The sequence below is a fragment of the Dermacentor variabilis genome, chromosome 4, assembly GCF_050947875.1.
Source record: "Dermacentor variabilis isolate Ectoservices chromosome 4, ASM5094787v1, whole genome shotgun sequence".
NCBI classification, from domain to species: domain Eukaryota; kingdom Metazoa; phylum Arthropoda; class Arachnida; order Ixodida; family Ixodidae; genus Dermacentor; species Dermacentor variabilis.
The window spans coordinates 118536741-118563828 of record NC_134571.1 but is presented as its reverse complement, the minus strand read 5'-3'; the positions used below and the strand labels follow the sequence as shown (position 1 = coordinate 118563828).

The following is a 27088-nucleotide window of genomic DNA, read 5'->3' as shown; positions in this document are numbered from 1 at the left end:
GGCGAAGCTCCAATTTTATACCAGCCCAGCGGCAAGGAACATCCACATGCAACAAGTCATGCTTCCTCGCACACCCCTTTTACTCACATGAAAGGTGAAATACACCTCTTTACTACACATATATCAATAAGCATGGCAGAAACGCATATCAAGAAAAGCAAGCATGTGCGCCTGATTGCTTTGCTTGTGTATTAAAAAAGCGAAGTATAAAGCTGCAGTATTACGCGGCTGATAAAAAGCTCGCATGATGAGTGTACGATATTTATCGTCTGTAATGCGCCAAGTACGCAGAAGCACGCGGAATCTTTCTTAACATGGCAGCAGGCGCCGGGCGCATCTTTTTCGGACAGCCGTCGTCGGCTTGCTGCTTCCAATTATTCAGCAAAAAATCTGAAGATAGCTCAGACAGTCCGCGAGAGTCCGCGAGCAGTCCGGAACATCCGGCAACCGGAAGAAACGAAAGCGCTTCTGATAACTCTCGCACTAGTGAACGGCGCAGCTTCTGAAGCTTTTCAGGCAAGGTTGAATGCTCCACAGCAGTCTGAAGCAGTCCAGAAACGCCAGAAACTGATAATCATAGAGGCCCGTTGTCTCTTGGCTTTATATCATTGTGATTACCATAAACCAATCCCTTCAGTTTCTCTTCTCTCGTTCTTTCATAACGAGGCTCTCGAATCTGGCATCCTTGACGTCAATAGGTAGCATACGAGGGCTTATTAGCGACGCGTCCACTCTCCAAAATTCATGTGTTACGTGACGCCATCAGACAAAACAGAACGTTCCACATTCGTCCGCCATCGCTCTAGGTTGCACTGGCTAACACTTCCAGAGCTATACCAGTGCAGATAAATACTCAAAACAGAGAGTGGATTGATAGCCGCACCGCAGCCCAATTAAGCAGTGCAACTCAAGCGTAATACGAAGGTTGATGGCTCAGCTCCTACTAGTGGCAAGTTTCCTTTTCATCCACATTCCCAATCATCTTTACTTTCTACATTTTAATTTCAACCACAGTTCCCTTCACCTTATGCTTTCACGGACTTCATTCTCTGATGACTTTATATGATCGTGAGTAACAAAAATCGGCCCCTCTATTTCCTTTCTTTCGTTCAAAGGAAGAATAGTTCTTTTTCAATTGGTCTCATCAATCTTCTCCTGAACCAAAAGGCAAAATCGCAGTCATTGTAGCATTGATTTATCGTTCTTATAACCTTGAACGGACATTGAATTATATCTAAGATAATCGGTCTCTGGAGCAATATTATTCAAGGACACGTTCTCGGCACCTCCAGCGGCATTCGCCTTCAGTTCTAACTTAAGGCCGGCTTTCAAGTAACATTGCTCGCACTAGACGCGAAACTGGCCCTACGTAAGCAAAGTGTACCCAGCAGCAAAACTGCCATCTGTCTTACCGAGATTTCGTAGTATGTGCGTGAGCAAACGCATAACACCTGCGTCGTTTTTCTTTGTATAAACTAGTATGACAAAATCAGCGAAACGAGCGCGCCTATTCTTTCATGGCTGTCAGAAAGAACTCTCTTACACTTGGAAAGGATTATTACAGGACAAGGCTTTTTTTTATTGACGATATTATTTTTTTGGAGTAGTAAGTCGCTCCAAGCACTTTCATGCATATACTGAAGCACTGAACGCGTGAGTTCTTTTTGAAGGAGGCTGTCGAAACAGGCAAAGCCGAGGGCAAGCTGTGAAGTAAGTGGAAACAACGTGTGCCCTTTAAGCGACACGCGTAATGGTTACACTCCAGAAAATATCTCATTTATATAGCGATGTAAATGTGGTTAATATTAGGGATTGCATGTGTTCACGTGAATCTATCAACAGCTAACACTTTACCAACGATACTATATTGCTTATTTTTGCATAGATCGTATGTGACACTTGTGTTTCAGTTATGTGATGATACAGCAATTACAAGTCCTTCCTTTTTCTTTAGTTTTGCTTAAATATGGTGCAACTTCTGCAATGATTAACTTTTTGGTAACGACTTATTTCACCAGATTATCACTATTTTTAAAGTATTGCTATTGCAATAGGCGCGTTTGCTGCATCGGTATCTTCGTAAACGTTGTCGCCAAATCAATAACGATATCAGCCAATCGTCACTAAACCCTACGCAAAGATAGAAAGCTTCTAGTCCTTTATGAAATGGAATGCAATAAAGCGGATGGCTCAAGAATGCGCAATGAGAAGCGCATATATAACTACCGCACTCAAGTAGCGTAATTCTTTTGGATGATGCCCCTCGCATTTGCCATTGCTGTTATCACCCAAGTGGTGCTCTCCTTTCAAGGGCGCCCAATAAACTTCAAATTGAAAAAAATTCGCTGCCGTTCCACTCGGTCAAGGTGGATGACCAGCGAAGCTGTGCATGTGGGCCCCTTAATGGCGAACAGTTCATTGCCGTGCGTCGAACGCCATATGCACATAAATGGAAGGCGAGGCGCGACTAGTTCTTCCTCCACGATGTTGTGCCTCAAAAGATTATGACGCACTGGGGATTATACATACGCATGTATTCTAGGGAAACGTGGCACGACACCTTTTACTAACGAATGCCCGGCAGGTTGAACAGACGCACCTTACCGCACTCTGAGCGTACGAGGTGTGACACAAAAGAAAGGAGGCTGGTCCAATAACTTATTGTACTTACTGAATCAGTTCTCTGTGACATTATCACCTACAAAGCAGTCCCCTTCAGCATTCACACACTTCTGCATTCGGTGCTGCCATTGCCGGTAACAGTTCTGGAACGAGGTTTTTGGAAGGCCCTTCAGGAGATGCTCCGTTTTTGCCTGAACCTCTTCAATCGAGATAAAATGGGTTACCTTTAAGCTAAATTTACCTTTAGGAAGTAAAACAAAGTCGCATGGAGCCAAATCAGGTGAATAAGGAGGATGCACCATCACAGTAATGTTTTTGCTGGTCAAAAACTGCTTGACAGATAAGGCCGTGTGAGCGGGTGCATTGTCCTGGTGCAACTGCCATCCATCACTCCACAACTGTGACCTTTTTTTCCTCATTTTTTCACGTAGTCCTTTTAGTACTTCAATGTAGTAGTGTTGATTAACAGTCTGACCACTGGGAACCCACTCAATCATTACAATTCCATTAATGTCGAAGAAGACGATTAACATTGCCTTGAATTTTGATTTTGACATGCGTGCTTTTTTGGGTCTTGGGGATCCTGGAGACTTCCACTGCATTGACTTGCGCTTACTTTCTGGGTCATAGGTAAAAATACATGTCTCATCATCACATGTTACAACAGATTCCAACAAATTTGGCTCGTTTGCAATGCGTTCTAACATGTCCGCACACACGTCGTTACGGCGCTGGTTTTGGTCAACGGACACAACTTTCGGAACAACCTTCGCTCAAATCTTCGTCATGTGCAATTCATCCATTAAAATGCGTCGAACAGCTTCCCAATCCAAGTGAACCAACTCCACCACTGCAGGAACACTTAATTTTCGGTTACCACTGCTCACATCACGAACTTTGGCAAAGTCTTGGTCTGTAATCACTGACTTCGGGCACCCAGCACGTTCATCATCTTTAACACTGTCCCTTCCCCCTGAAAACCGCGTATGCCATTCAAACACACGTGCACGAGACAAGGTTACATCTTCATAAGCCTCGGTTATTATTTCAAATGTTTTCGTGGCTGATTTCTTAAGTTTCACGCGAAACTTGATGTTATTCGCTGTTCCGTTTTTACATCAGACATTCTTCCGGCAGAATGCAGTTGCACATGTTCACTCAATGACGCACCACTCCCAACTGGCGTGATCGGTTCCGTCGAAACTGGAGGCCTGAATAGAGCAGGCGTGTGGGATTACGTCAGCAAAACAGTTGTTGCCCACTCCTCTCTTTTTTCAAGCTACACAGTTAGTCTCGTTTCTTTTGTGTCACGTTTCGTACAGTAATTGCTCCGCACGAAATTTTTTCCGGAACCGTAGCCGAGGCGATCATGCGTTCGTCAGCGTCCTGCAGTGCAGTAATAGTTGTGAGGTCACTTGAAAACCATAAGTGGTCACACACAACACAGACAACACAAGATTGGTTCCCCCCAAACTCCCACTGAAATCTGGTCGTTGCTCCGGTGAAACGTTTTAGGTTTGCGGGATTGGGGCCACATGAACGGGTTGCATTTTTTTCCGCCTCGCGGTACTGGCCGGCAGCACGCCACGCGTACGGGACCACCACCACGGGAGAGCGGAAGGAAAACATAAACGAAGAGCTTGGAACGCCGACAAAGAGAGGGCGCTGCGAACGTAGTCATGGCCCACGCGGTTCAAAGTATATTGTATGTTCTTATTAGCATGAAATCTGATACGGTTTGTATTTGGACCCAGATATTAAACTTTTTTTTGCAAGTTGGCGGAGTGGTTAAAGCCTGTTTTGCCTCCACCGAGGGTCAGCCCGGCATTGCACAATCTTGGTGGTCGCCCACATATGGGAAGAAATTCCCGATTATAGGGCTCGATAGACGCACAAAGTTCTTTTCCAAAACCTTGCTATATACAGCTTCACTGTAAAAAAAAATATGTGCAAATCCCACGCACTATTGGAAACGGTTTATGGGTAGCTTCCATTAGCCAGCAAGGCGCATTACGACAATATACGCGCTTTAGATTTCAGTGACTCACGCGTTCCTCAGGCACTTTGGTGGTCTTTGCAGAGCACGGGGTAGTTTCATTAAGAATTAAAACGCGTTTAATCACAAGAAACTACCCGCTCAGCCTTGTATAAACATGGCAAAGCACGATGAGATATGCGCCGTGAAATTTCGTGAAGGACACGCGCCGTAACGTCTATCTTCATCGTCAGCTAGAATACGAGTGCCCTCACTTTACTTGCGAAGGTTTCTTTGCCTTTTCCTTCGACTTTCCCGCCGCTCCCGCCGCCGCCGCCGTCGTGGCCGTCGTCGTCGTCTCACCGAATAACTTTAGCCAAATACGTGGGTCATACTGAAAGTAATGTCGTCACAACGCCTTTGTCGACATTCAGTTGTCAACCTTGCTGGCTCCTGGCTCCTGTCTTGGATGATTGGCCGGTACCGGACATAGTACACACACCGTATGTAGTGTAAAACGAAGTATCTCTTGCCGAACGCGTGCTTCATGCTGAAAGTGATTTCGCCATCACACCGTCATCGTCACACCATTGTGATCCCTACAGGCTCATAGCTAGCCTTAGACAATTGTCCATTACCGGACATAGTGCGACCAAATACCGGATATAGCACGAGTGTATGCAGCCCGCAGCGTCTTGTGATGCACGTCAGCGCGTACGTGGGCCATCACACCGAAACGCCGTCGTCGTCGTAGCGTCGATAGAAGTGACGAACTTGAACACTGCCGCGCAAGAGTTCAATCCTTTAATTTGCGTCATTGTGATTGTGAATTGCCAAGCTCCTACAACTATGAGACTTCATCACGCCGCTCAAGCGAAAGTCAGCATGCAAGACAAAAAAAAAGAGCCTACACTCCTCGCTGAACTGTAGCTGATATCGCATGCTCTCCTTTTAGAATTGTGACACTGGTTTGGACTTCATGATGTGGATAAAGAAGCGCTGCGCTATTTTAGCCCACATCTCTCGGGCACAGGGGTCATTGTCTGAATAGAGACGTTTTACTGCTACTCTAGCCGGTTTCTTTCGGGGAAGTGTCTCAACACCGCGACATTTCAAACTAGCCGATATTTAAGAAATCAGTTTTACTATAGCACAATCTGCTCTTGACGAAATTTCACTTCCTTACACATATGTTTATTAAGCTCCACGATTGTTGTTGTCTTTAATCATGTAAACATTTGCAAACATATTGAGAATACAAACAAACATGCAGTCCAGCCCCTTGGGGCAGCAGAGCTGTTCCGTATTGCCCCAGCACCTTTGCTTCTAGCGTCTGCAGTCTCCACCTGCATGTGAAACTTGTATCGCCTCTCTATTGTAGGCAGCCTTGTTTGTTGACGCTTTCTATGCTCTGCGTTCCCTCCTTATCTGTTAGTGTTACTACCAGCCAGTCTCTTTTTGGACGGCTGTATTCTGTGTGACGCTGTTGCTGCGCCCCAGTGTGTGTCATCCAAATTTCTTCCCCATCCCACTCGCGTCCTTCAGACAATACCCAACCGCTGCCGAAAGTAACTTAAGGCAATCTTTGCCACGTTGCTCCATGTGTTGCTCCACATGGTGAGCTACTATCAACCTCTTCCCACCCCCACCTTTCTTTTAGGATTCAGCATCTTTAACTTCAGATACTTTAGGGGCCACGCCGTCTTCCAGTGTCAGCTGTTAAGCACTCATCAACGCCCGACTGCGTCTTTTGTTCGCATAATTCTGTTGGATGCGCATAGCATGTCTTTGATGTTCCACTTCCGGGCGCTACGGCAGGTTATGTTCTTGAATGTATTTACAAAGAGCCATCGTAGACAGCACTGTGGTTTTCAGCGTACTATACGGCACCTTCTTTGCAATGTAGTACCTACAATTGCTCTCCTAATTATTGCGAGCGTTGTTTTTTCTTCTACACTCTATTATACGTGTAAGGTTCCTGACTCCTGCGGACAGCTACACTAAAAGTTTAGCAGTTCGCTTCCTAATACTTCGCGCTATAACTTTATCTACGATGAAGTGTTCTATTTTGATTCGTAAGCATCCTCTAGTGAAGGGCCAACACACAGGCCCCAAGGCGTTTCGCCAACACCGGTTCAACTTCGCGAGGCTCCTTATTGCAACATCCTACTTTTAAAGATAGCCTGAAAACCACCAAACAAAGTAGCGAGGGCGAATAAGAGAAGCATCGTCAGCGTTTAGGTAGCATAATTTCTCGTCGTTAGTTGAGTTTTAACTCAAGCTGGGAAAAATCTTCCTGTGGAAATTCGGACATTCACTCATTCAATCAAAGCTAGTACTCCCTTATATGCCCACTGATTTTCACATTCACAGAATTCACAGTCACAAATTCACAGTCCATCATTCACAGAATGATGGACGTAATGTCCATCATTCTGTGAATTTCTTCAACCTGTTGGATTTCTAAACAGAGGAGTGTTTTGATGACTTGTTGCCCATTCATCCTTGATCTTAGGCCTGTATTTCCAAATATTTCCGTTACCTACTGTACTAAGTTTTTCTATCTATACTTATTTATTTCATGTAATTAAAATCTGTCTTCATTATTCTTTCTTTCTTAGCAGCCATGGCTACCCAGAAACATCTGTTATTGAGTGTCATGCTGGTTATGATCGTCACCGCCAGAATTTCAGGCAAGCACACCACCTCTGAATGGCAAGGAGAGAGTGACGATAAAGAATTTCTGAACTAGATAATTCCAAGTGTTGCCATTGCCAGCTTCGTGCAGGCATTTCCTGTGAACACCGTGAAAAGTATAATACGTATAAAGAACTTCAAAAGAAAAGCAGAAAATTAATTATAATGAAACAAGTCAGACAAGAAAGGACGACGTCTTCAATACTGCTCACTACATGCTGAGAAGTATTTATATAAGACTTTGAAGGCTTTGGAATGAAAATCAATAGCTAATATCTTAACAACCTTCGCTTTGCAGATCATATGGTGCTGTTCAGCAACACTGGGAATTCAGTAATTGAGGGCTCCAAACGAGAAAGTGCAAGAGTATATTTGAAGGTGAATATGCAGAAAACAAACGTAACGTCAGGTAGCCTAATAAGAAAACAGGTATTCATGATCGTCAGTTAGCCTCTAGAGTCTGTGCAAGAGTACGTTTATATGTATATATCAATTACTGCACGAGACTTTGATTATGGGAAGGAAATTTACAAAAGAATGAAAGTGGGTTAGAGTGTATACGGCAGGCATTACCAAACCCTGACTGGGAGCTTAACAATATCGTTGAAAAAGAAAAGTACAATCATTGCATTTTACAGGTGCTAACATAAGAAGCAGAAAGTTAAATCTCAACACAAAAGCTCAAGAACAAGTAAAGGAGCTAGCAAAGAGCAGTGGGACGAAAAATGTTAGGCGTATCCTTAAGAAATAGGAAGAGAGCGGTATGGGTGAGAGATGAAACAGGGATAGCCGATATTCTAGTTGACATTAAGAGAAAAAAATGGAGCTGCCCACGCCATGTAATGCGTAGGGTAGATAAGTGGCGGACCATTAAAGTTACAGAATTGGTGCTAAGGGAAGGGAAGCGCAGTCGACGACGCCAAAAAAAAAAAACAAGGCGAACTACTGAAATTTGGGAACATCGAAGGCGCAAGTTCAAATCAGCCAGCGCAAGACAGGTATAATTGAGATTCCTGGAAGAGGGCTTCGTCCTGTAGTGTACATAAAAATAAGCTGATGATGATAATGATCATCATCATCCTATAGTTTTCAGTGACAATATGGGGCAGTAGCACAGCATTCCATATGAAGCTTTTATGCTTAAAATATTAAAGCCAGCTTGCAAATTAGGCTTCTACTCGATTGCTGAAGCAGAGCGAGACACTAAGTTCATGCACCCGCTCGGAACATGGCGCCTGTCGTGAATGCATTCACTGCCGACTTGGGCCGGACGTTATTTTGCAAGAAATGTGACAGCCAGAAGGGCATCTCTAGCGTAAGAAATCATCGTATGTGATTATGGAAAGCATTATTATACCAGGTGTTTTATGCAATTGTTTTAAGTGAGTTTTTAAAGATCACTCAGTATGGTTTGGGTGCGAGCTAGTTGGAGCATATTTTGGTGTATATAGTTGGTGTATATATTTGCGCAGGCTTCAATAAAGTTGTTGTTGGAAGTCAGCGCTCGCCCTGTGTCCTCCCTTGTTCGTGTTTCTTGGCGCTGTTTTAAATGTGAATTAAAAGATCACTTCTAGCAGACAGCGCTATTGTAATCCTTTCGCTAGATTGCTCAAACAGTCGTACATTACTAGCACGAGAAGTCGATATGTAAAATTGACTAATTACCTTTATTCGGTAATTACGTACATTGTTAATTATCTTACGCCACATGTTGCAGTCTACAAATTGTTGCCGGAGAGTTACGATCCAATTGGAAGAAATTCTCAGGATGACAGCAGTTTGGAAATATGACTTCCCGAATATTGTGAAGAAATATGGTGGTGGTTCAGTTATCAATCAATCAATGAAACTTTATTTTCAAGGAAACAAAAATGTATACAAAAATATTTGAACCGATAGCCCAGTGTCGCTAGTGGCAGCTCCAATACAATATACATAATACTGTGCGCATGTCATCAAAAGGGGGGGGGGGAACAAAACAAAAGATATATACGTACACATATTACATCCGCAAATACATACACACATCATGCATCAACACCAAATATATGTAACATAAAATGAACATCAACCATATCTCCCAACATGCGCACAAGTTCACCGGTCTTGGATGGACAAAAGGAACAACTTGCATGCTAGTCCGAATTTATGGGCCCTTTTTATCTCAAGTAGGATCATGTCCAAACTTTTGTGCCACTAAATTCCATTAGTGTTTCAACATATACATTACCACATTTTTGTAAGTTAAGGTTCCCGTTTGACGCCATATGGCGTATATGAAAGGAAGGAAGGTATATGAAAGGAAGGAAACGGAAGATGGCAGTCTCTAATATAAATTTATGCCGTTGACTGAAACAGCAATCGTCGCCCAACATTGGAAATGAAAGAACACGTCGTGATTTTAAAAAATGCAATCTATCGGTTCCCCCACCGCGGCTTATAACTCGCAATACTGGCTTTCGGCGTAGTTCTAGAGGTTGTAGAAACCAATATGCGTTACACCCCACGAATCCAGGTAGTAACTTATGTGACAGTGACGTAATGAAAAGTACAGTGTACGAAGTATCGCTTTTGGAAAATAACGGTGAGCCTTTATTAGCAATGGCACCTCTGATGCGTTTCCTTCGTTGTCAGGATTTATAACCTGAATTTAGTGAAAAGAAAGACAGGCTGGCTCATCACTCATAACTTTCGATTTTATAAACAGTGCACTTCTATACTGAAACGCGCGAGGCGCACAGTTAAGCTCAGTGCATGAGGCGGAACACTTGCCCAGTGATAATCTATCCTCCTTACCATTTTTTTTCCTATACAAGGTCGCTTTACATGTTGCGGACGGGAACGTCAGTGCGGTAGAGGTATGAGGCCCAACTGCTTGGAGAAAAACAAGCAGCCCTACATGCAGTGCAGTAAGCATTTTCTACACTCTTAGCTTTGTTGTGCTTTGTAGGTGCATGCATGTTGCAAGATCTTATATTGTGCAGAGTTTCTCGTATTTAGTACAAAATATGTTTTGCACTCTACCTAGCCGGTATGTTTGTTGCTACATAACGTTTATCCCTTTGTATATCTAAGAAAAAACATTTAACTATTTGCAGTTTTAGAAAACCATGCTATAATTTATATGTAAAATACAGTGAAGTGTTATGAGATACGCAATGGGAGCCCCTAAAATTATTGTGCCAGCAAAATGATTGTACCAGGCCGCAACAATCACTTTTTGTCCATTGCTTGCAAGCGTCACCTTGCGAGCGGTCACCGCATGTTAGTTCATATTGTAAAGAAAAATACGAAGTATTAATTTTTTTAGTGTGGTAACTGTTTTGTAGCTTTGTGTCAGTTATGAAGCCTTATTGCTCACTTGTGGCGGCGAATAAAAATTACGCCAATCCAACGTACATGTTGGAATCCGTGCAAAGCGAAGCATTAATGAAGCCCATAATTTAACAATATCCAACTAACGTCTATGAATCCAACTGATCTTGTGCAACATGTAATCTCATAAAACGCTTATGTTCATCCACAAGAAACGTTACAACTTAAATGTAACTTGCGGAATTATTGTACTCAGCAAATTTCTAAATTATCAAATTGATGACATGGATTACATGGAGTAAATCAACATGTAGCGGATTGTAGGCAATATCCTTTAATAATATGTTTTTTTTCTATTTTGATGCCAAAAAACGTGCGCAGGTTCCATTAGTGGTGCAAGAGTGGAGTCAACAGCGGCGCTTGCGATCACCTAGCTTTTACATGGCTTGCCTAAGTTGTTTGTAGGTTTTGCGAGGTTATACTAGCTTTAGCTAAGTTGATGGTAAGCTTGGCTAAGTCCTTTCTAGGTTTTGCGAGGTTATGGTAGGCTTGGCTAAGTTGTTTCTAGGTTTTGTGAAGTTACGCTTGGTTTGGGGGGGGGGAAGGGCTAAGTTGTCACGTCGGGCTTGGCGCTGGATGTTTTCGAGCAGTCGCAGGCCGGGATCGCTTTCTCGGCGACGTCGAGTGTTGAGACGCCGACTCTTGTTTTCCTTGAAATGAAACTCGGCATCGTCGATTCAGCGTCGCCTCTTCTCAGCCGCAGCTTCGGCGCGGTGTTCCGGATCAGCTCGGCGGCGACGCATCGCTTCTCGTTTGCAGTACGGCGCTCTTCTTGGTAAGCCGCTTCTTCTTCGGGCGTCCGGACTTTCTTCCGTCTTCCAACGGCATCAGCACGTGCGCAGGGAGTAGAGGAGGCGAGACGCGTGTCACCGCGCTGACTGTTCCGAGCTTTTACTCGCCTGTGACGTCACGACTCCGCCCGACCAACACCCCCTAGAGAACTTAAAGGGACCCTGAAACGATCTTGGCGATTTTCTGCAAAAGTACTGAGTCGTTAGATTAGGTCCTTCTGGTAATTAATTGACACATCCAAGTGCTCCGCGTAAAGCGTGTAACTTATTATAAGGTTTTAAAAATGCACATCGCTGCCGATCGCAGCACACTGCTTGGCGGAATTTTAAGCCGCCCCTACCCATATGACGGAAATCACCCATATGACGTCAGTGGGGCGAGCTACCCGATTGGCTGACCAGGGCGCGTGATCGATAATTTTTCCAACTTTATTGTAAACAAATTATGCTCGTAATAGTTGGAATGTTAGTTTGTTTTCATAAAAAGAAAGCAGCATGAAGGGAATGCACAAGAAAAATGTTTCAGTACACTTAAGCCCTTCGGGCACACAGCAAGTGTCGTCTGCTTATGTCACAACGTGCTCCGTCTTTGACGAGGGCTCCGCCGTCAGTGTCGGTCTGTCATTTCGCGAGCGCTATGTTTCGATTTTGTTGCATTATGGACTGCAAACGTAGCGACTGGCAATATGTCAAGCTGCGACATCGTGTCCCTCTGCAAGCCGGTAGACGAGCGGACTGGCTGCAGCGCATTGGACAGCCGCTATCCGATGGACGCCAGGATTTGCGCGATTGCGGCCGTCACTTTACACCGGAAGATGACTAACGCAATAGCGTTTCGAGAGCCCAGTATTAGGGTAAACGCAAGCGCAAGGGGACAGGGCCTGGCCGTGTCCCCTTGCGTGTCGTTTCAGAGGATGAACAGAAGGGCAAAGCTGAATGGTCTACACGGTGCAGCCATCTGGTGCCATAGAGCTCAACCACACACAGTACCAGTAACAATATGTATTCTTTGCTGCTGGTGTAAATTTTTCGCAGGAGTGTAATCGTTAACACGTTGTTTTTGTAAATGTTTAAAATGTTTTACACTTGGTTAGAACAATATTAGCTCTTTCTTTGGCTGGTTAAGCTCTGCGCCAACGGGTGGCTGGACCATGGAGACCGATCAGGCAGCTCACGTCCGTCTACGCTAAAGTTCCTTCATCAGCTTGAGTTTATGCCTTCACCGTTCCGTCGAAACGTTCTGCTAGTGTGTGATTACCGGAATACCAGACACGTTCGGCGCTACGACAGAATGCTCGCAACGCACGCTGCTTCAATAGCTCTAGCTTGGGGTTGACGGCCAAGCCGCTAGCGGAGACGTTTCGCATGGGCGGGGGCGGGCTCCAAAATAAACGGAAGTGGACGATGTGACGTCGCATCGTGACGTAGAACCAGTGAAGGCGGAGCTTAGCCAACACCCGCTAGAGAACTCTAGGAGGTGTTGGCCCTACACGCGCGGGGTGCGAGGAGGTTACGTGGCTCTTTACTCTCGCAGGTGCGCTAGGCAACGCGAGGCGGCGCGCATCTAGGCAGAGTCTTCTGGTATCGCTCCACGGCGGAACTAAAAGTTTAAACAGCTCCGCTGTTAAAATACTTCTGAAAAGACCTTACCGAAAGAAGAATTAGAAGAGCTTGGCATGTGGTGTCCCTCAATACTACCTCCCACTCAAAAGAAATTCGCTTGGTTTGACATATATCTTCATATCTACTTCAAAAAAGCTTTGAAGTTTCTAAAGGATACTTTTTTTACAGTGTCGATTGTTGCTTTATATCTTATTTTTGTTCTTCAATATTTTGAATATTTGCGGAAATAGAATTTTTATCTTTTTTCTGGCCGTGCATTTCATTACACATAAGTTTTCTTGTTCATCGTATTCCATATTTGCAATCTTTTTGAATACTAACATAGTTGCCGAATACGCATGCTAAACTCACAATACGGGGATGAAATCCGTCCTAATGAAACCCGAATGAAAGAACAGATTTTAAGAAAATTGTTATGCGGCCCGGCATGAACAACAACAACCTCAGCTAGCGTACACGAGGGCAAGCGCTATGAAGATATACTGTTATCTCGTTCAGTTACTCAAAAGCAAACGAAAATATTTGCAGAGTAAATGCCAGGAAGGATGATGCAAACCAATTACGAGTTAATAATGTTGGTAATTCAGTTTCTTTGCAATGTACGATTGGTTATGCAAAACCGAGCACATAAACGTGATTTATCGAAACAAATTGTTTTTGCTTAAAGTACAAATACTATTTCTGCAAATAATATTTTTTTCTATGAGATATTACTGAATCACTGTAATGAACTTAGTTAACTTACAGAACTAAAACATCATTTTAATAGAGGATTTCCTTGTCAAATTGCTCTTGTGCTGGAGTGACAATACTGAACATTTTATTTTAAAACCAATTACGATGTCAGTGGCATTGTTTCAATACAGACAAAAGTTCACATCGCCTACAATGTTTTTCATTAGTATCAACGCTTTACATTCAGCAATTTTTTGTTCCTTTATCGAAGTGCAAAATGCAGATAACTTTTTAGGTTCAACCTACCAAAACATGTTTTTAAATAAATTTTGGTATGGATAGAACAGTGGATATCTTAACCACACACGAATTATTTGAGTTTTCCAATTAGACATAGCTGCAAAAAGCACAAAAATCTCTAACGTCCCATATGGGCCTACCATCCCCCCGGTGTAGTGAACTTCTTACCAAGGTACTGTTCACAAACGCTTTGGTCAAATTTCCTTAAACAATCAGGGTGCTTGCGGAGGTTCTGAAAATAGGGAATCGGCAGCAATGAGAAGACAAAACTCTGCTTCATTGCAGGCAAGCCTTCGCATCATCGTCTGTTAAGTGCAGTACAGTTGTGCATATGAGCCAATAGCGGAGCCTGTTGGCTCGTGCTGTCGCGCGAGAGCTTCGGGAGGATCTGAACGGTTCTACTCTATTGTGGACGGCTCGGAAAAAACAGCCCACCTCTTCTCCCATCCCCCCATCCCCATGTGGGTACCGAAGTTGGATCCTCATCCACTACAGATCCACTGCTTAACGGTTTCGTTCTCGTTGGAATTAGGCAATAAATAATAGATTACCTGAATAACCTCGCTGCCACAATTGTACGCCTTCAATTGCATCGTTCCTTTATAAAGTGAATAGCTTTCTAGAATTTTTCACCTATTCGCTTACATTCAAAATATTCGGCGATGGTCTTCTGAGCTTTCTCCATCCGTAAAGTGTGTTACTTCTGCTACTCTCCGACACGTCGTCTCGTTGGTCACCCACTGTTTGAGCCTATCAGACAAGCTGGCACAGCCAGTCTTGCTCACATAAGCGAAATGAATGCAAAATGTCCGTTCTCCCGCCTCCACACGTCATTGGCTTCCAAAAGAACACCCAATTATTACGTCCTAGAAAATTTTCAGATTTGACTGTCGCGCTACACGACGCCTGCTGCGTAACTATGCGATGGTGGTCTTGTTCTCGTTTACCTGCGCCACTCGCTACTCCGGGGGTTACCGCTAGCGCAATAGGTAAAGTGGCCATATTTATCCGCCCACAATTTACAAAAATTTTCCGATGATAGGTGCGTTGTAGTACAAAGAAAGTGGAGGTATTCTGAGGCGACACGCCCTATGGGAATCCTGCAGCTCTTCGACGATGAGTCTTAAACGTGCCAGTACACTGCAACTCATTCTTGGTGAGATACTTTTATAGATCTGGATGTATAGAGGTATATCTCATTGCTTGGTTGTAAAGCTTTTACACCAGTATTCCTCACAAAACAGGTAGGATACACGTAGAAAAAACATTTATTGCATACGAAAACGTCTAATGTTACTTGAAATCTGTAAAAAAACCAACACTTCCATACACCGCAATCATGGAAATCTTCAAAACAGAATATAGACAAACTTAATAATACATAAATTTAAAAAGACCTGAATGTTTAAAGCGAGTGAGCAACAGTGCACACAGGTTACATAATTCTGTTCTATTACTGATGGAAAATGACACCTCATTCTTGAAACACTCAGCATAACGAACAACTCAACAAATATTAGTAGCATGTATGTGAAAACAATTTATAGCAAGAGCGCGATCCCTACTTTCCTTTTATTAAGTGTGCTAGAGGTCATTACGCTACTTCGACAAATTATTCGATCGGATATTTTCAGTACACTTCGCAGTATAGCATACTAATAAGTTACTCGTGCGTTCCTTTACACACGCCGTCACCTCTTCGAACTTTTAGCGCATTTTACCTACTTTCGCTCGTGTACGGCATTGTTTCATCCATGCAGAAGAAGAGAAAAGTATCCGCACACCCCTGTGCTCACATGGAATGTGGGCCTCAGTGACACGTCAACTTCACACGCGACAGGTTCACAACCAACACGTGGTGCGAGGAGCTTTTTCTTCAACTGATGCTTCTAGTATACGAAAACAAAGGTCACATGCACTGTGAGAAATTAATAGGAATAGCCGTACCAAGTGTCATGCATTCATTAACGCTGCCATCGAGAAATCCTTTGGAACCACGTGAGCTTATTTCGCTGATCTCCTTCATCAAGTGGGGACGTTAGATTCTTGCACGCAAACCTGGCAAGCTGTCTAGGAGCTATTTTCTTAGTAAGCCCTTGAAATTACCCGTCGATTTTTTTAATATACTAAATGTGCAGCGCATCTTACATGAAGCATTTGACTAAATATTCATTATGCACATTGTACTTGACGTATTGCCAATTTTTGCTTGGATTATTGCATTCAGTGCTTATCACCAACAAAAGCACCTTCATCCCCCCTCCCTTCTAAGTGCTGGTTTTTGCTGTTGTTTTTCTTTCTTTTCTGGCGTAAGTGGCAATCCTATCTCTCGATCGGCCCCCAACTGTCGCTCATTTCCTCGTAGTGCCTAGTTGTATGTAAATGATGTCCGACATTGCACCGAATTCGAGATTGGTCCAGTTAATGAAACAGCTTGTAACGTCTCTTCGTCTGCCTGAGTACAAAAACTGTCAGCTTTCATGCCATCGCTATCATTCCCATCTAGCTGCGGTTGCCACAAATAAAATTATTCAGTTTGCATAAGCACAGGGGCCATCTTGTGACGTTTTGCAGAACTCTGTAAGGCGCTGGATGACCAGCCACCTGGGAAATGCTTAGCATAGGGTCAATTCCCACATGGCTTGAAATCTGCATAACTTTTTCTGTATAAACATTATGTCATTATCACTTATATAGGCCACTTATCTTTCTCCAAACGCAAAATGTACATACTACAGAGCAGTAAAGCTAAATTTATCATTACCAGTCAAGAACGCGTTGCGAATTAGGAGCGCATACCAGATTTGGTGGGTCGCATGTGTTCCAAGGAGCGCGGCGAATTTTGAAACATGTTTGATATATTGGGGCGCCGCTCTTAGGCGCCATTTCCTGCGGCGAGCGTCGGTGTCCCTAGTAGCCGAGCGAACGAGCACAGCGAAGGATGAAAGAGCGAATGTGGAGAGCAGCGGGGGGTGAAGCTGGACGATAGCGGAAAGAGCGCGAGGAGAAAAGCTGACCAGAAGTGTGCAGCGGAACCATGAGGCGGAAAGCGGAGGAGGAGGATATGCCGAAAGCGCGAGAAGAAAAGCGTAATGTCGCTCAAGACGATCTGCCAATAATACTCTGCCATTGATCAAACGTTTTCGGGCTGCGCCCACTTCGCCTCTCTATCACGCGGCGTCACAAAACCGCGAAACCTCATAGCATCAATGTGAAGTGTACGTGTTAAAGACGCATTAATATGCCAAACAAAACTGATTTTTTAAGAGCCCGAAGCCGCCCCGTTCCGAAAGGAATCGATGATGGCTGCCCGCCGATTGCTTTAGCACTAGCTAGTGGGAGCGGCAGCAAAGCACGGTTTTTGCGTATAATCAACATTTTTCCGTGACACTATAACGTTCTCGAGCCCTTTCGGCCCATATACAACATCACTTTGCCAACTCTTCTTTGCTGAGGATCCGTTCTGGCCCCATTTTTAACGTTCTGTTGCACGCCGCCGTGATTTCGAGCATCCACCACAAGGAAGAAAAGGGGAAGCGGATCAATCGCAGACGCCGACACCAGCCTCTTCAGCGGGTTATCCACTTTCGCTGTTCTCACTCAGCCCCATTGAATGCCACTCAACTTTAGCGTGCTCCGCGCCTGTTGTCAGCTAATTAGATGAGAAAATCTGCCGAATGTAGGCAATGCAATTAGCTTTGTAAGCAAAAACGTGACCTCCTATAGACGAAGAGCGCGTCTCATTGGGCTTTTCAAACAACGCTGCGGGTTACCGTCCGATTCTTGCGTCACTGGTTACGTAACATTGACGTCAGGAGATTGTAATAAACGCAGATTGAAGTAATCTTACGTTATAGGGCCCTAGATGCGCGTTATCTTTGTGCCCCAAAGTTGAAAGCAAATACTTTGTGTTCCTATTCCTCAATTTTCCTTTTTTGTCTTTTCAGCAATGAAGGCACAATCTTGTCGAGAGGCTTGGCGACCCAATTGCAAAGCACGCTACTCCCTCACATGCTATGATAGATTTACCTACTGTGATTGTCAATGTGGTGAGTGCGTCTGGGATTTTACACCTTTTAAGCAAAAACTTTCATACAGCCCCTATGAAAATACCGTGATCTGGTTATATTCAGCCACTATGTATGTTCTATGACTGCCACCGGTTATCGCTAGCAGTCCCATGAACGACAATGTAGCTTGATTTTAGGCCATCTTCTCGCCGTTACCTGCATATTACGTTGTAAAGAACGTGTGCATATCATTTATCTTTCTCTTCTACTTTTAAAATCTTAGTAGCCGTGTGACATAGGCAAGCTATGCCATCAAGTACTCGATCACCGCAGCCGACGACGCGTTCTTCCCATGCAACAACAGCCAGGTCTACCCAACCTCGTCATAAGCCGTCCTGTTCCGTCAGTGTGACCGAAGCAAATCCTTTGAGATTATTATAGTTGACAACTTTGACGCCATACTCCGCTTGCCAACCTATCTGCTCTAGGCGGGACTTGCCTACAGTGCACGAGGTCATTTCACTGGCATGGAAACTCGCAAAGGTACATTTAGCAGTCGAGAAAGGGATTAGATGCTATATATATATATATATATATATATATATGTGTGTATGTGTGTGTGTGCGTGCGTGTGTGTGTGTGTGTGTGTGTGTGTGTGTGTGTGTGTGTGTGTGTGTGTGTGTGTGTATCAGACAAGCAACATATTTTCAAAAACATGCCTTTGTTGCGTGGTAATGTGCAGGAGGAGGCTACAAGGTTACAAATCAGTGACAAGACCTCCCGCAGTATTACACTAAAATGGATGAACAGACAGTCGAGTCTTGAAGCAAGAAATTAACCGTTACAAAAATGTTACTAAACAATTTGTATAAAAAGTGCTGTAGGGATATGCACCAGGGGAATATCACTAGGAACAATAATTATTCAATAATAGAAACAAATTCATAGTAATTAGCAACTCAACATCTATTATATAGTAACAGACAAATAATCCCTACAAAGGGCGATACAGCCGTAAGTCCTTTACATGCACAATGTCTTCTTGAAACTCTAACTCTATGTGCACAAGGAATGAATGAGAAAGATCCTTAAGCATTCAACTTTGTGTTGCACCAAGCATTCGCTGAAAATTGGGGACATCTGATGAGTAATGATTCTTCCAACTTGAACGTTTGTGAATTAATTAGGAACACTGCAAATAATTACTGAACCCTCATATTTTTATTTTTGTGCCCTGAACGAGTCTTGTAGTAGATTTTCCCAGAGCCCTCGGTGAACTAAATAACGCAGCTTCGGTATATTTGGTTAACATTAGAAACACATTAGAGGTGACGTGCTGGCGAAGTTCTAACCTTGAGAGTTATATACGTCTTTAGCCGTAAGCTACGTACCTAGTGCTCCGCCGAAATGTAAGTGTACTCTTCGAACGGTGCAGGATGTAGACCACTGACCTGAGAGAACTACAATGGGTACCGAGATCAAATTATGACCCATGTGCGCGATAAGCACCATGTGTCTCGATGAATTACAGCATTCGTAACAAATACGTTAAGCAACTACTTAAAAGCAGATTTTTTACACCTTTTGAGCTTCCTTATAAACAATATAGTGGGGCAGGGCTACAATAATAATGATGCAAGAACAAAATATGGTAATACCAAATCCATAATAAATTATATAGAAAAATTGTTGGAAAAATCAGAATAGAACTTAAGGAAAACAAGATTATGAGAAAAACAAATACAAAATGCAGTAGTAAAAAAGATTAATAAGAAAAAATTGATGTAAACATTCTTGTGCAATCAAACAAATAGGCATGCAGAACAACGGAAGTGCAAAACAACCTTTCTTCAGAGACGATACTTTTATGTAATTCTAGCTACGTGATCATCGCTAGCTAAACCGGTTTACGCTAGCGATGTTTACTGAGTCGGCAGGCAAATGATTCTATCGCAGCGCTTTTTTTTACATAAGCTAATTGAAATGAGTGACGGTTTTTTATGGTGTATACCAGCCTTTGTAGCAAATCCACAAGATGCGATTTGTAAGGAACCCATGCTTTCCTCAGTGACCTATGATTACGTATTTGGTAATATAATTGATGAAATATGCTCCACCACGATATTATCCTGCGAGCAGTCAAAGGGAGGAGGTCTAGAGTAACCTTTATGTTAATAACATTGGCAAAGAAATCATAATTACCTACAATAAATTGCGCTGACCAACTGTGAATTGAAAGGTCGACTAGCACGGTGTTCCTCGGTTTTCGGTCCGTGTTAGGAATCTCGCAAAAATGTTACTGGTCCTTCAGTTCCATGTACCTGGACCTGTAACAGGCAGACATGGGCAATCTAATGAAGGTGTCCTCAACCTCACGTGGTAAGGTGGGGGCGAAGTAAGGAACGGTTTTTAAATGTGGATGAGGGTGAGGGTCAAGAAGAGCGGACGGTGTGAGGTGATGGTGAGGGAGGTGACCGGGAAGATGTGAAGCTTAATGAGGAAGGTGAGATTCATATTGCTGAAGTGCAGAAAGGTCGCTTAGATCGTATGCGTGATGCGTTTCAGGTCTGAAGTTCCGCAGTGCACCGCAGGAAGTCCCCCGGGCATCATATGCACATGGAAGCCCACTCGTAACTGGCATGAGTCATAAATGGCTGTTGAATTTTTTTCCACTATGTCCCCAACTGAAATGTAGCTGCATATGCATAAATTGAAGACGCGGCCTCATGCCCGGTAGCAGAAACATTAGTTAATGAGCCACCATGGCTCCCGTGGGCACAGACAAAATTCAACCTTGCTAATATGTTCACTTCTTAAGTGGCATTCTGTGTTTCTGCAAATCTGGCATTGCTATCATGATTTACCGCTAACATATATAAAAAAGAACAATCATACTTGTAACCAAAGCACACGGGACGAAAAATATGCGGATCCCACGTATTCTGGGAATTGATGTAAGCGATGGATTCTACGCAGTTTGTTTTGATTGACGACAATTAGCGGTGATCTCGACGGCGAAGGTGCAATTTCTTCAGCGCTTAGTGAGAGCGGTAAGTTAATGCTAAATGTTACTTTGCGTGCGACATGCTGTTCGTCTGCGTAGTACACAGAACACACAAGAAAATCTATTTACTTGAAGCGTTGTTGTACGCCATTGTTCATAATCTCTGAGAGGCTTCTGAGAGGCTCACCCATGTGAGGCATTATCATTGCCTCACATGGCACATCGCATCGTGGCAAAAGTGTTAAACCTTAATTGAATTATAGGCCTGTATATGCCGAAACCACGATCGAGTTATGAAGCAGGCAATAGGGGTGAAGTCCAGATCAATTTTGACGCTCTGGTGTTCTTTAACGTGCCCTTAAATCTAAGCGCACTAGCGTTCTTGTACTTCGCTCCCTTTGAAATACGGCTACCATTGTCGGGATTGAACCCGCGACCTCGAGCAATGCCAAGCCGCCAAGCTAGCGCGGCGGGCGCATAAGTTTTGATTTGACGTGCAGCCACTTCCGTAATGTCGCCTAGACCCTACGGTGTTTTAATGCGGCTGTGCATCTGCACGTCCTGCGCCAGTTGTCCGCTTGACAAAATTACAGGGTATTTATTTTTCAGAAGTAGCAGAAGCGTGCCTTGAATTTGCGCACACCCGCTGTTTCCTTGCCTTATCCCATGCTCTATTCCCTTTCCCGTCCTCTCCCCCTGTATGGGAACTGCTGGAGTGGCAAGGCTGTTATTCGCTCATTTCGCGACTGCGTTGGTTCTACCCATCGTCTGCCTTCACTCCTCCCTCCTCTCTACAGTTCTATCTACATCCCCTTTGTATGTGCCCGTTAGTAGAAAGGTAAACGATGCAGTCTCTGCAATGCTTTTGAGCAGGATCACTTATAATTACGGCTGTCAAGAGGCTAAGCTGGTGGTCCCCAGGAAGCTCAAGAGCGCATTGTGCTCATCCAACGGAATGTAAAGGTCCAAACGAGTTTCTCGCCTCGTCTTTCCTCTCTGCCATGCTGAAATAACTCCCAACGCGTCGTTTAAAAGAGCAGCAGCGGCACCAAAGCCGAAGAGCAAGACAAAGAAAGCTCCGCTTTATTAAATCGATTATTTGAAATTTTGCCAAACCAAAAGTGTGAGATTGATGGTTTCCATATGAGGAAGAGGGCGAGAGGACGCGAACATCTTGTCCTGAGTGTGAAGATGAGAGATAACATGGAAGATTTTACGTGTGGGTGAGGGAGCGCGGGCCAATTCTGCAACGTGATGGTGAGGGTGATTTGAAGGCGTAGCTTGCGTCATCAGGATGAGGGAGAAAAACAGAAAATTACCGCATTTTCCCACCTCTGGTTGCAGAGAGTACCCAGGCCATATGCTGAAGTGCCTGCGTAAAGTGCTCTAAAGTATTCCATGCGGTATTTAGCTAAGCATTTATAGCAACAAAGGGGATCCTTGATTCTCATGAAGGCTACTTATTATGAACGATCCCTGGTCCACTCGGATGTCATTTTGAGAAGATCTTAAAGAGGCGCTCTTTTTTTTGTCACTTGGGGGAGGAATTTCTCAAAGTGGTTCATCATCCCCCAAATTTCAGGCACTTCGACTACATCTCTTTGTGCAGGCAGGGACTCGAGAGCCTGAACACTTTGGAGATCGGTACGAATACCTCGATGGCCTGATAACACTTCCTAGAAAAAGTGACTTTGTTTATGCCAAAAACACACATCTTGAGCAGTTTCGGGTAACACCTGAAAAATTGAATCCCTTGAGCGTCACACCGAGGTTCTAACAATGATCTGCTTCATCGCAGCCAACCATAATAATATTATGCATGAACTTGACAACTGTAATGGTCCACTCAGTTCCAGGCATGCGTTCTTGAAAGTACGTGTTTGCAGATGTCATGCCAAAAAGGAGCCTTGTAACAAAGAAACTATCAATCGGCGCAAAAAATATAGTCAGCTTCCGGAACGCCACTGAGAGACAAGTTCAGTGAATGCCTAAGCTAGCATCAATTCCACAAGAGGCCGTTCACTGATCTAAAGTGCAAATGTTTGCTCCACTAACAGTTGAGGAAATGTTTCCCAGAGCACTGATGAATTGAGGTAAGCAAAGCCCGCGTATACTTGAACTCCTCCAGATGGCTTCGCGACTGGAATAAGTTCGGTGCATAAGTCCGTAGGTCCTCCGACGGAACGGATGATGTCTTTTTCCAACATTTGTGTTTCTTGCTTTACCTATTCCCTCAATTGCTCGAGAATCCATCATGCTACGGTCAAGGAATACCGACAACAGCGGGGTCCGAATATGTTGTGTACTGGCCCGGCAAATGGCCAAGTCAGCTCAAATGTTAGAGGAAGCGTTCTTCGAAGAGAAAATTCACAGTGGTCAGACTTTGTGTACCAAGTAAGCCAATGGTGATAGCTAGATGTTTCACTAGGTAAATTGCTTGCTTTGAGTCTCTTGACGTTCATGACACAGTTTCAGTAAACTTTAGGGTTTCTGGCTGGAACCCTTGTGAAACCCCGGCAACAGTCGCAGGGACAACAGTCGCTTGCACCACTGCGTCAATCTTCGCAGCTAATGGTATGCCATCGATGTCTACGTCCCCAGCTTGATGTCGATAATAATAATAATAATATTTGGGGTTTTACGTGCCAAAACCACTTTCTGATTATGAGGCACGCCGTAGTGGAGGACTCCGGAAATTTTGACCGCCTGGGGTTCTTTAACGTGCACCTAAATCTAAGCACACGGGGGTTTTCGCATTTCGCCCCCATCGAAATGCGGCCGCCGTGGCCGGGATTCGATCCCGCGACCTCGTGCTCAACAGCCCAACACCATAGCCACTGAGCAACCACGGCGGGTAGCTTGATGTCGAATTGAGCCTGAGCTTGTTCAGGGATGGCACGAAAAGTGCTTCAATTTCCTGCTCCAGAGTCGAGGTGCAGCGTCTAGGTGTGTGTTCTTTGATAGTAACTTTCTGCAGACACGAGCATACCATCTTTTGTCCTGCACTTTGTGCACTTGAAGACTTTTGCTTGACAGGAAGAATGATACAGAGGAGTTTCACTGCAGCAGCCGGAAGAGCGGTCGCTTACCTTCTTTGATATAGATGATCACTTGCAACTGCACCTTTTGTCACGTTTCGTGTGAGCGACTAAGAAAAATGTTCTCTATTTTTCTATTTTGTCAAGGCTAGCGTCACCCGTGTACATAGACTTAGGTGCACGTTAAAGAACCCCAGGTGGTCGAAATTTCCGGAGTCCTTCAATACGGCGTGCCTCATAATCAGAAAGTGGTTTTGACACGTTAAACCCCATAATTTAATTTTTTAAGGCAAGCCTTGGCCGCTAGAAGCAACTTTTGTTGACGATACACCAACTTTTTCGTTGAGCCTTCGTTCTTGAGAGAGTGTGGATAGGTCAAAATTGTAAATAAAGAAAATGAAAGGTTTTGAACAGGCAAGCTATATGCATGCGAAGTTTTAGACTGTTTAGTTTAATTTCACGCAAGAGCAATTCTTATTAGAACCACTCGAATGAAACAGCTTCGCTGGAAATTTACCCGTAAAACAAGTATGTTGTCCTTTTTTGCATTTATATAAGCTATTATGCATGTTATTTTGCAGACCTTTCACCAAACTTGAAGCCAGCAGCTGGTCGGCTTCCTAAACGTTGGTGATATCGAACAAGATTTTGAACAGCTCCAATGGCTTCCGGTAGAGTCCGTGGTTCTGCATGGCATGCTGGGCACTTCGGCTGTCCTCAGTGAACATGCGAGTATGTAATAAAGAAGTTTTATACTGATGTGCTCCTGATCCATGTACATTCAAGTAAAGCGATGGAAACGGTAACGCATGAACATTGAAGAGGGGCGTTACTTAAGGCGTGACATAACTAGTGCATGGCGCCAGCATGGCACTGCCTAAGTACGGATTTTCAATTCAGCCTTTCAATTTAGGCATAATATGGTCATGGTTTTCGGGGCATCGGCATTGAATATATATATTGCCACCTGGTGTTTTGAGCCATCGTTGCGTGCCCAGCAAAAACGGCGATGAAGACGACGAAGTGAAAGATCACGCGCCAGCTGGAGAACCGTCCCCTTTGTGTCTGACATTTTCGTGTCTGGCTGCTGATACTGCTGCTTGCTCTTGCCTTAGCACATGACAAACTGGTGGAGGTGCTGGGTTATCTAATCTATGCACCAAACCCTTCCGAGCAGCAGGAGCTCCAGCCCCGTACCGGTGGTTACGCGTGTACACCGCGCCAGCAGAAGGATCCGTGGACAAGCCCCTGAGTTTGAACTCCTCCCAGAGAAAATGGCAGCTCCGACCACCCCAACCACTATGGAAGGCACAACGCCGATTCCTTGTACGCTACTCAATCCGCGAACGCCAAATCCCTTCCATGGCGCCGTACATGAGGATGTTGAAGATTGGCTGGTGCACTATGAACGTGTGGCCGCGTTCAACAAGTGGGATGACGCAGACAAACTGAAAAACCTATATTTCAGCCTTAACGATGGCGCACGTGTTTGGTATGAGAATGGTGCAGATGCCCTAACTTCATGGGCAGAATTCAAACGACGGATGCTTGAGACGTATGCGAGCCCTGATCGCCGAGAGCAAGCTGAGCGTGAGCTCCAGTCCCGTATACAAATGCCGAACGAGGGTGTCGCAATGTATGTCGAGGACATGGCGCGTCTCTTTCGATGAGCCGGCATGTCGGAAGAAAAGAAGGTGCGGTACCTGATGCGCGGAGTGAAAGAGCAGCTGTTCGGCGGTCTCGTGCGCAGTCTTCCCAAGACTCTGTGAGAATTTCTTTCCGAGGCCATCACCATGGAACTGACTCTTTGGCAGCGGACACCATCATACGAATGCCAAGTGAACACTGCCTCACCTACGGACTTCTTCGGAGCTCTCCGCGGCCACGTAGATTTCTTTCGAAAGCTCATTCGTTCCGTAACCCGCGAAGAACGCCAGAAACTGTCGGTACCCTCACAGCCGACGCTGAGCTCCTTGTCCAGCGTTCTCCATGACGATGTCCAGCATGCGCTAAGAGAACCACCCTTCAACACAGAAGCTCGACCGCTAAGAAATGACAGCCACCGTATGTCATATTCGCAAGCATTTAGGTAACCTGCCCCACCTCCCTCTTCGCTTCGCGCCACGCGCCCAGCCATGCTAGAGCCCGTCCAAGCTTCCTCGTATTACCAGGACCACCGACAGGCCCCAAGGAAATTAGACGTGTGGCGGGCACCTGATCGCCGTCCCCTTTGCTTTCACTGTGGCGAAGCTGGCCATGTCTACCGACAGTGCTCCTATCGAGAGCTCGGACTACACGGATTCTCAGCTAACTCGCCGCGACCTAGGCTCGGCCAGCGTCCTCCTGAAATTGAAGAATACGTTGCCCAGCAGCGTGGTTCTCCATCAGCTCTACTCCAATCACGCTCCCCTTCGCCGCGGCGGTTTTCTCCGACTTGCCGTACGTGTTCGAGCGTGGAGCGGGGTCGGTCGCCCAGCCCACGCCGGGAAAACTAACCACAGCGACCTTTGGGGGCAAGGCTGCTCAGTCTAGACATGCTCAAGGACCCTTACTGACGCGTACGCGGACCAACGATACATCGACGACGACAGTACCTGCTGATTACGGAAGAATTTCTTTGGACATTCCTGTGCTACTCGACGGTCGTGAATTGACTGCTTTAGTGTACACCGGAGCGGATTATTCGATAATCAGCGAAAACCTGGCCACCCTTCTGAAGAAAGTGACCACGTCTTGGAATCAAACACCAGTTCGTGCAGCTGGCGGGCACATCGTCCCACCACTCGGCCTGTGCACGGCACGAATACAGATTCGCGGCTCTACGTTTGTTGCCAGTTTGAGCATTTTCCCTCAGTGTTCTCGAGACCTAATCATCGGCATGAATTTTCTCAGGGAGCACGGAGCTATCATCAACATTCGACAACGCCTCGTCACTTTCTCGACAGAGCGCCACAGCGACGACCAAAACCATCCACCCT

At 44.8% G+C, this 27088-nt stretch overlaps 1 protein-coding gene and 1 pseudogene across 6 annotated transcripts; both read left to right on the top strand.

Moving 5' to 3' along the window:
- The first annotated feature begins 1594 nt into the window (after window positions 1-1594).
- Window positions 1595-24868, top strand: LOC142579683 (uncharacterized). Of its 6 annotated transcripts, none has more exons than XM_075690139.1 (5): window positions 1608-1710; window positions 7219-7290; window positions 10111-10203; window positions 18006-18107; window positions 24692-24868. In XM_075690139.1, exons 2-5 carry the CDS (start codon window positions 7224-7226, stop codon window positions 24742-24744), a joined length of 315 nt encoding a protein of 104 aa, XP_075546254.1. In that variant the 5' UTR covers window positions 1608-1710; window positions 7219-7223; the 3' UTR covers window positions 24745-24868. The 6 variants fall into 6 exon arrangements, with proteins under 6 accessions (XP_075546258.1, XP_075546256.1, XP_075546257.1 ...); XM_075690144.1 differs by lacking the exon at window positions 7219-7290 and adding an exon at window positions 7593-7672 and having other exon boundaries at window positions 1617-1710; XM_075690140.1 differs by having other exon boundaries at window positions 1621-1710; window positions 7222-7290.
- On the top strand, window positions 4302-4479 carry LOC142580626 (U2 spliceosomal RNA; annotated as a pseudogene).
- Window positions 24869-27088: the final 2220 nt, after the last annotated feature.

Bases quoted from the DNA above. Each gene is read 5' to 3' on its own strand.
- LOC142579683 (XM_075690139.1), top strand. From the start codon at position 7,224: ATGGCTACCCAGAAACATCTGTTATTGAGTGTCATGCTGGTTATGATC. The intron at 10,204-18,005 runs GTAAGCATTTTC...TTGTCTTTTCAG, and splicing joins GCAGCCCTACATGCAGTGCA to CAATGAAGGCACAATCTTGT. The intron at 18,108-24,691 runs GTGAGTGCGTCT...GTTATTTTGCAG, and splicing joins CTACTGTGATTGTCAATGTG to ACCTTTCACCAAACTTGAAG.